Below are 10,437 nucleotides of genomic sequence, written 5' to 3' on the forward strand. Positions count from 1 at the left end.
GTCTCCATTTGAATCACTACAGTCTGTTCCTACCACGGTTCTAAGGTTTCTTGAGCAGCAGAGTTGTCATTATATCTTGCTTTCCTGCCCATGTGAATTTAAGTCTGAGGAGAGGTTGTAGCCACCACAGAAAACAGACAAGGCAATCGCCAAGTGTCATTTATTAACTTTGAGAACTGGCAGCTCTGAAACACAGTGGTTGAGAACTTGTGGAGGCCAGAGCTGGATTGGTTTGGTATTCAGTTGGCACTTAAACACTTTCCATCCACTTACCATAAATAGTTTCCTAAGAAAACATAAAAGTAAACTGTAAATTTTGAAAATGTGACTGGGTAGAGGTAGTCTCTCCTCAGGCTGCACAGACTAAGTTGACCATAGCAAACTTCCTTTGCACTCTAACCTTTTTAAACAAAAAGGTACAAAGAACTCCACCAAGCTAGTCTTTAGATGGTCTTTTCCCAACACAGGAAACAGTGGACATGACTCAGGAAGAATCTGAGGTGTAACCAAGGGAGCATTTAGCCGCTGCACAGCAAAGTACAAAAGGTGACTGGGAGAAGCAGGGGCAGAATACACCTTAAAACACCAGTACGACTTCGAACTGGCTGGCAGCACTCCCACATTAACTGCAAAACGTTAAGTATCAGTACACAAATGGCTCAGACAGATCTACTCCATCCCCCGCTCACTCTCCACAGGATCATATGACCAACTTAAGTCAGTTTCTTCAGTACATTTTTGTTTTAAGCCATACAGTTGTGTCTTCCCCATTTCTACCTAAACATCCAGCTTCTCTTAGGACCTTTATACTGCCTCCCATTAACCCAGTATCCAAGGCCTTCTGTGTGAAGGTCAATAACAAGAAATAGTCCTCAACAGGCTCACAGTTCTTTGCACTTGTCATTCAAGTCACAAGTCCGCCTGACACCAAAGTACTTCAGAGTGAAGGGGTTGGCTTTGTCTCCAGAAGCTACATTTTAAACACACCAAAAAGTAATGCTTCTGATGAAAAACAGAAGAATGGGAGACAATGAACTTTTGTTTAGCTCCATTGTTCTGGAACTAAATGCTTAATTTGACATTTCTATGCAAATGCCCACATAGTTTCAAAGAGGTACATATTCCCCTCCAACCCAGCTTCTTCACGTGTAAATATGAGGCAGTGTTTGCTCTAACACTATTTTTTACCCAACTGACTGCATGCTGTGATCAATGACTGCTTGATGAGTTCTGGGACCCTAAAGGTCATGGTTTTATTAACCTATCAGCTCTGGAAATGAGACCAAGGAGAAGGGAGTAGAAGGAAAAAAGACTGAAGCCAAGTTAAATTCTATTTCAGGTGAATTTATTGAGTTACAAAGAACCTACCAGCTCCACCATATTTACAAAGGTTTTCAAGAGGATTCTAGAGGTATTACTGCTGCTGAACCATAACTTAAAGCATAAACAAACCAAATCAACTACATCCATAATGTCAACTGTAGAAACCCCAGTTACCTTATAGGACCTTTGAGGCATACTCAAACATGGGGAAGATGTTTTTAAAATCCACTGATTTCTAAAGCCACCAGCAAGATTCTCATTTCTCCCTCTAATGCAGCTATGTCTGAAGATCAGACAGCCTCATGCCACCGCTGATGGAAGTTGGTTTGTGTTCTTCAATATACACGTTTTGTGAATCAGGTATTCGGAATTCAGTTAGAAGGCTCTTCAGAAGCAAGCATTGCAAGGTGTTAAAATAATCTTAAAAAGGACAACAAAATCCCCAGTTGGTTCCATCTGATACTTTTACCAGGTAGTATTGCTGCCAGATGTGCATATAAAATCCTGTCATCACTTCGGAGTCACAACCAAGGCAAATTAAGTTAAACTTCCCAGGGCACTGTCACTATTCACACCTCAAGCAGCACTGTAGAAACAGTGTCACCTGAAAACATCACACTGCTGTTCTTTTCTTACTGTCCATGACTCTCTGAAAGCCTGTTCAGTCAATTTCTTCCATTCAGTTGCAAGAAGAAATAGTAATGCTCTCTACATTCACTCATCCACCTTTCCATTCCCCACTCCATCTGGATGCAAGCAGTTCCCACTGATAACCAGTAGCTCTGCTTGCCTTGTTAATAACTCTACATTAATTTTTACTTGATACTGAACTTCACACATTATTGAATGTTTGGGGAAAAATCTAATCACTTGAGTGTCCGTGGCCCTCCTCAGGACATTGACAGGTGAACATTTGCTGATCAACAACCTAATCCATAACACAGACTTGTAAAGTATCAACTAAGATTCAGAGTTACTCTATGCACCAAAACCTAAAAACCCAGAAAGAAATGAGTCAGTTTCAAATAGAGCAGCAATGAAGCTGCTAATATATTTCAGAGAAAACACTCGGAAATACCCTTTCTTGTACAAAGCAAGAGGAAGCCTACCAACTCTATCTTTAAAAGAAATATGTAACTTTGTTGCTACTGCAAGGGTTACAAAAACAAAGCAAGCCGCCCAAGCATCATTCATGTAAGAGAAACTTACCCATCTAAGAAGAGGTCTTATGGAATATGTACTACAGTAATGTGGGCTGGAATCAGACCTGGAAAGTCTACCCCCACATAGCAGGGAGACACTTAGAGGCACACCACACTGTCACACTGCTCTCCTCAAAGGCAAAAAACATCCCTTCACACTTATGAAGTGAGCTACAGAGCTGCTCACTGCAAAGCAGCAGCTACCCTAGGATTTTAAAAGTTTATACTGTCATAATACCAAGAGAATTCTCATCAACTTCTGAAATTTGTAGCTGGGCCATGCTGAGAACACATTTGGCTCAAACAGTACATATACAAGTGACACCCATGTTGCTAAGTGAGTTGAGAACCCAGATGCTCAGGTGTTGAAACACTGGGTCAGATAAATTTAAGTTGCATATTTGCAAGTATGATTAGAGCAAGTCTTTAAAAGGGGAATTATCCTGAAGCTTGTGTACCTGAAGAGAACATCGAGCTGCCATGCATGCTATGCTACACCCAACCACAGTGTGAACTGTTTGAATTTAGTGCCGAGCACAACAGCAAGGCCACGCTCAGCGGGGATCAAGCTATGACTATGAAGGGAGTTTTATAGGACAACACTTTCAGGCATAGCGGAATATCCTTCCCTACCAGAGTGATGGCTGAATGAGCTGCACCCAGTAACACATCTTACATGACTTACACACCTCCTCTAGCCCTCCAGAGGAACTGATACAGAGAATGCCACAGTAATATTGCTGTGGAACATGCAAAGACCTCTGATAAGTAACTCAGGAAAGCTTAGAGGGGGATTTTCCTATACCCATTTTCACTGAGGTAAACGGGAATTATTCTAACAACTTGACTAAGAAATGATCAAATCTCTAGTACGTGTTACTTAAGCATTTCAAAGCTATACAGCTCACTTGGAAAGAGCTAAGTAATAATTTCAGCATTGAGCAGGAAACCTTTGTGCTTAGTTTGTGGACTAAAGGCTGAGTTAAATCCTATTATTGCAAGCCAGCAAAATGCAGTCATGCCAGGCTTTGCAAAGATGGTGAAGGAAAAGGGATTCCTTCCAGATTCCTTAAAAACTGGAATATAGTGTAACAAAAGACAGCTATGATAACTATAAGAGTCTGAACATCTCTACAAGATTCTCCTCCGGGCCATGAACTGGCCTTGGAAGACTCAAAATAAAAGGCAAAGAGTTGTACAGCTGAAAGTGTTCTGAAAAACCAAAGGAACTCCATCCAGAACAAATTGTCATGACCATTGATACAGCAGAATGATACTGGGTAACACTGTTATCTGGTGCCATTTTATCAGTGAGAGAGAGTTAGTACCTGTAACAACCTGATCCTAATTAGTCCAGTAAGCTGATGCTTTTTCCTTTAACAGATCAGTACTGATTATTGGTAGACACCAATAACATATCCCTTTATTTCTGTACTGGGCCACCCTCAATCCTAGATCGGGGGCAGACTGCTCTGCAAGTTTTCATTACCTGAGTGATCTCCTGATTTCTTTTTTCAGTATCCGTAACCTCATGCTGAGATTTAAATTCCAGTTTTTGAAAGGCAGAGGGTTATTTACCAACCTGAGACTCAACAACTGTCCCTTTCAATTTTTTTAGTGCTTGAAATTGAGATTTTCACACAGTGCAACCTAGCAGTCATACATAAATCATCACTTATTACCACACTTCGAAAACAGCTGTGTTAGGCAGTGGCATTTTACTTCTCAGAAGATTTTACTTTCCCTTGATCTTCCACTTTTTTGATGGCAGCTTGGATAGCTTCTTGATCACCCAGAAACTGGTGAGGGCCCAGAGGGTGCAGATTCTCATCAAGTTCAAGAAGTATGGGCACACCAGTGGGGAGAGTAACATTGATGATGTCCTCATCGGAGATGCCTGCCAAAGAAAAAAAACAAACACAAAAACCAGTTACACCTAGTCTAGTGAACAGCTTCCTAATTGTCTGTCTAGCTCAGCCTTATTTCTGAGATTATGTAGTCTTAAAACAGTCAAGGACATGTTCCAGCCTCCATCAACACCACCAGCTACTCAAGGGTCAATTCCCAGCTAGACCACAGCTGGGTTAGTGCTTTAGGAACAGATAAAGGAGGGAACTCCCATCGAGGTGACAACAGTTTCTTCATTTTTTCAGTCTACACATGTGAAATAAGCAGGAAGAGATTACCCTGGAAGCTATACCTTTCCTTTAATACAGGATGTTGAGGACAATAAATTCTCCTCCATATCTTCCCAACTCATGCATCAGAGAAGAAGATTAGAGTCCACAAGTGCTACTCCAACATGAAACAACCTCTGCTCAGCAACCAATACAAACAGCCTCTTTAAAAAGGGAGGATACCGAGGTTAATTTCTCTTAAATCCTCTGTGCAAAACTTCTCATAGAAGCAGTCTTAAAAATCAGTATTTAGTTCTTCCAGTGTAAGAATCACTGTTCACCCACATCTGATTTCTCAAAAGCAAGTTAAAAGCATCTTGCCTACAGTATTATTCTCAGAATTACTAGATACAGAATCTTCATTTCCACTTCCAAATGAGGGAGAAGGGAAGAAAAGAAGGGAGAAAGTCAACTTATACAACTTGAAGCATTTTCCTGTATCTCTCAACTTCACTAAAATAACATGTGCCTAGGGAGAAAATTTATTTTACCTTGCTGTGCTTAATTAAAATATTCTGAAGCTCCAATCTCAGTGAAATTGCTCATTATTTTTACATCAAACACACAAGTCTCCAAAGCATCCAAGTGAATTTTGAGACCAAACATCCTAGTAAAGTTTCTGCACAAGGTCTAAATAGTTGTGTTAAGAAGCAGTGACTGCAAAGATGTTACTCCTCAAGTTTCAGGCAAAAGAAAGCTAGTGTCTTTGGGAATGTCAGTATTTCTTTTTTTCTCCCGTTTAGAAGCAGTGAGGTCACACAACAGCAGCCTACTGTTGTAAAGCAGGACAGCACTGAGTAATTCATGCTTAGAAAATGCACACAATCAAGCTTCTAAAACAATGAGGCCATATAAACTAGACCAAGGTAGATGAAAACATCCTCTTGAGCAGCTGACAAAACAGATGGTTCTCAGAACATATGGGTGCAAATTTACCAGTGCTTTTCACATTAAGTAGAAAAGCAGAGCCAACATTTTAACAGGAAAACCCGCAAAGTCAAGCCACTCAGCAACAGTGGGACGACAACAGGTCAGAAAAAACAGAACTTATCATGAGGTGAGAATCATTTTAAGCCCCTGCTCAAAGACTACACAAGCATGCAACTTTTCCAGTGACCTATTCTTGTTTTGTTTATGCTAAGTACATATTTCAGATGGAGATTAGCCCTAAGTTTCAGAAGAGCAGAGGGCAAGAGAAACTGACAAACCCTTGCAAGAGACTTACACCTTGTTACACACTGAGCCATCAGTCCATAAAAAAATGCATACTCTGCCAGTTTAAGCAATCCCTGTATACAAGGGATAATTAATTCACTTGTAGGCAGCAGAGTCACAGACCTACAGAAAAGCACTCAAGGAGCACCTAAAATTTTAAAACCACACAGCAATCAATGGCAAAAATAGTGAGTCCGTTTACCAGACACAAGCACTATTCTCAAGGACTTTGGTTTGCAAAACAAGCAGCTCATCTGCCTGAGCTCTTATTTCAAGGATTCTTAAACATATTAGACTTTAACGATATACACATCACCACTTTTCCACAGAGAATCAGTCCCTAGGAAGCATTCTGCCCACTTCTCAAATTCAGTCTCCCACACTAAATCATTCGGATATACACAAAGCAGATGCAGTCATATAGGAGAATTTAGGCAAACCACAATGTGGTCAGCAGCCAGGATATTTAAAGGTTTCCTCTAAAGAGGGATGAAACAAAACAGCAGTAGCTACATGGATTCAGAAATGCATCTTCCTGTTTTTACAGAACACAAAGTGACCACACCAATGTCAACTAGTACTGATTTACAAAGCAAAACAGTGCAGCCTAGGATAAACAAGCTGCACAAAGCATGTTGGCTTTCTCCTTGAGATTCTTCCTCATACAGGAGTGTTGCCTCACAGCCAGAAGGCTGGAACTGCAAGTTGAAGTCAGATGAAAATCCTAAAGAAACAGTAGTGTCCTGTTGCTTTATTTCAGCACTGTTACTGTATTTGTATAGTATTTCTGTTCTTCAGGAAGCAAGATGCTGATCAGGCTTGTCACACAAGCTCTTCAGTTGCAGGCAAAATGCACGCAGAACACTGCCCATCCAGCAGGCTAGGAGAACAGTAAAGAGATCACATCTCATACTCTGGCCATCGTGAGTGCAAGCTAACCGCTATCCAGTTACTTCATGTGCTGTAACTATAGCTAAGTGACCTTTTCTTGCACTTCATCTGAGCTGGCCTGTGCCACAACCCCACCTTATCTCACAAGAAATAAGGGTGAAATCAGGGCAAGGACCCAACTGCTGACAACAAGGTGCAATGGGAAATAAGCCCATTGAAGAAGGAATACTCTTCCCTTCAGCATAATACTAAAGCCTGGGTCTCAGCACCGCTGAAGGGTACTGTGTTGCTGGAAGCAGTCTTTCCCCAAGACTGTTTAAAACTAAGATCCTACCTATTTACAGACATGAGAACCGACAGACATTACTGAAGTACTGAGGATGTCTTCCTCAGGATGCCAGATTAAGTGCTGGCTGGGCAACTAAAATTCCTCAAGTGGACATCTCCCATGTTCTCTCCTGAGCACCTGCTAAACATTGTTCCTTTATAGCAGCTGTATAGCAGGAAGCATAGGTACAGGAACATTGTATGAATTTGGTACAGCACTTATTACAAAAAAGATCTTTCAAAATCACATTTAGAATTCTTTCTAAATCACATTCAGAATTGTTTCTCAGCTCACTTATGCTCAATTTAACTGAACTGGGTGATCAAACAGAGACCAGTAATGTATCTGTGCAAGCTTAAGAGCTCACTTTTACCTGGTAGCCCATGAAATGCTTTGAAATACTTGCACCCTGAAAAGTCCTACAGAGGCAAACCCCATTGGGCTTGATTTTTAGCACCTACAGCCAACTTCTCCAAGGGCTGGCTCAGCTTCTCCCTTACTCTAATCTGTCCTTACCAAGTTGCTTCCGTCTATTCTTATGGTCAGAGCAATACGAAAACCACACCAGCTATTGAGAACAGCTACACCCCTCCTCCCCTCCATGTCAACTACACCTGAAGCCAGATGATTCATCCAACAAAACACACAATCATATGCATAAATTCAGCCACAATGTGCTTGCAGAACTGATGCTTTGTTATTGAGATCCAAATCAGGTCATAGCATCCTTCCCACAAGCTTAATGAAAACATTGAAGCTTTAGCCTAATAAGTTAAATATTCAGGGCCAGATTCTGCCCTCCCTGTAGGCTGGCAGAGCACCTAGCTTCAGTATGGTAGAGGAAGGAAGTGGGTAGTGTTAGAGTCTGGCTATTAATCTTTACAGAACATTAGCTCACTGTGCAGATTTTAAGGAAAGAAGGAAGGTGGTTGGGCCACAACATGTTATCTACATCTGTTACACCCTTATGCCTGCCAAGATTTTCTTTGGCTGTGTTGGGTTTGCATGGCAAGGCTTTGGTAGTGGGGGAGCTACAAGGGTGGCTGCTGTGAGAAGCTGCAAGAAACTTCCCCTGTGTCAGATAGGGCCAATGCCAGCTGGCTCCAAGACGGACCTGCCAGTGGCCAAGGCCAAGCCAGCCAGCAACAGTGGTAGCAGCTCTGTGATAACATATGTAAGAAAGGGGAACAGGAAAAAAAAAAAAGGCAAGAGCAGCAGTGGAGAGGAGAGCGAGTATATGTGAGAGCAACAACTCTGCAGACACCATGCATGGCCTTTACTTGTTAAACTGCCTTTATCTCCATCCATTAGTTTTTCCCCATCTTATTTTCTCCCCTCACTGACCTGCTGAGTTGGGGATTGATAGAGTGGCACATTGGGTGCCAAAAGGGACTGTGGTGGGTTGACCTTGGCTGGATACCAGGTACCCACCAAGCCACTCTATCACTCCCCTCCACAGCAGGACAGCAGGTAAAGAAAATAAGACAGAAAAAAAACCTCAAGGTAGTTTAATAAAGCACAAGCAAAGATCACATACAGAAGAAAGGAAAACAAAAGATTTCTTCTCTACTTCCGATCAGCAGGTAATGTCCAGCCACTTCCCAGGAAGCAGGGCTTCAGTATGCATACTGGTTGCTCCAGAAGACAAATGACATAACAAATGCCACAACAAATGCCACTCACACACACCCCTTTCTCTCAGCTTTTATTGCTGAGCAGACAGCATACGGTATGGAGTATCCCTTTGGTCAGTTTGGATCTGCTGTCCTGACTATGCCCCCTCCCAAGATCTTGTCCACCCCCAGCCTACTGGGTGAGGAGGGGGATGTTGGAAAGACAGTCTTGATGCTGTGTGAGCCCTGCTCAACAGTAGCCAAAACACTGGTGTGTTATCAACACCTTTCCATCTACAACTACAAAGCACAGTACTATGAGGGCTGCTATGGGGGAAAATTAACTCCACCTCAGCCAGACCCAATAAAATATCATTACATAAAGAGCTCCCGATCATGGTCTGACTTTGACTGTGGTCATTACTGAGGCCATCCCAATAGGAGAGACCATGTAAGAAAGCAAGCCATGAATCTATCGTATTCCCATGCAGTAGAGAAATCCAGCCTGCCTTAAACTCCTCAAGCAGTCCAAGACTGCATAGGCTGAAAGAGATTTGCTACTACTAGCACTAGCTGTCAACTATGGCATTAGATAAGGAAGTCCCAGAAGTCTTGAGTAGACCCCCAGGCTGCACCACTACCATCAGGAACTCAAGGCAACACTATGACAAATGGAATTCTTCAAGCATGCAAATCCAGAGCCTACTAGCATATATATTACCCTTGGACAGAGTGCTGGCAAGAGACTTCCATCTCTGCAGGAAACGCTATTGAGAACCTGAAGTCCAAGTTTGTGAAAGCCAGTCACTAACAACTCGTGTCTGAAACCTTGTTAGCCTGACATTCTGTTACTCTGGTGATTTTTGTATGCAAGTATAAAGCAGATCCACATTTCAAGCTCTTTACCAATTACTCATAGCACAGAAAATATACAGATTCAGAGAACTGCAGGGCTGTTTCAAAAAAAAAAAAACAAACCTCCTTGAAATAGCAACTTCAGGGATACTCTGAAACGTTTCAGAGAAGACATTAAATTCCATCCACACTGAAACAATTAGAATTCTTTCATCAGGTCAAACTGAACTAAAACATTCCTATTTACTGCCATGTAAAGTTTCCAAGCTACAGCTTCCAGGATTAAGTTATTACTATGAGTAAGACATCCAAGCAGTCATGTAGGATTGCTGCTTGAGACATTTGGAGCACAATTTTCTAAATGCCAAAAAACACGGCTCCAGCTAAGATTGAGGGCCTAAAAACTTCGACTCAAGTGCAGACCACACTAAACTTGTCCAAAAAAAGTCCACAAGAACAAAGCCCACCTCACAGTGGGTACTATGAATACAGTAGACAAAGTTTAAGTACTGTTGAATCAAGTCCAACTCTAGCAAGGCTCCAGAGCTGCTCACAACTCACAACCTTTCAGAAGGAAAAGGGAGAGAGGGTCAGCAATGTAGCAAGGAAGCTCTTAGATCCAGCTAGATACAGGTTGGAGCTCTGAAAAAAAAAAAAAAGAAAAGAGAGCAGGTTGCAATATCAGGCGTCTTTAAGCTCTGTTCACGTTGCCCTTCAGGCCAGCTCTGCAGCAATCCAGATCTCCACTGCATAAAGGGCAGAAAAGACAGCATGTATCTGGCAATTGCTCCTGTGTGGGAGCTGGGGTAGCTGATGGGCAGTCCTCAGTCAAC

General features: G+C 42.0%; 1 protein-coding gene across 7 annotated transcripts in view; it reads right to left on the reverse strand.

Moving 5' to 3' along the window:
• Positions 1-1,323: 1,323 nt before the first annotated feature.
• The window catches only part of BPGM (bisphosphoglycerate mutase), a 36,461-nt gene continuing 27,347 nt past the window's right edge, over positions 1,324-10,437 (reverse strand). For all 7 annotated transcript variants that reach the window (XM_075115216.1, XM_075115194.1, XM_075115226.1 and 4 more), the window contains one exon: positions 1,324-4,422. In XM_075115216.1, coding sequence (XP_074971317.1) covers positions 4,244-4,422 — 179 coding nt within the window. In that variant the 3' untranslated portion in view covers positions 1,324-4,243. The remainder of the gene's footprint in view (positions 4,423-10,437) is intronic.

This window comes from Phalacrocorax aristotelis, chromosome 1 (assembly GCF_949628215.1).
Source record: "Phalacrocorax aristotelis chromosome 1, bGulAri2.1, whole genome shotgun sequence".
NCBI lineage: Eukaryota > Metazoa > Chordata > Aves > Suliformes > Phalacrocoracidae > Phalacrocorax > Phalacrocorax aristotelis.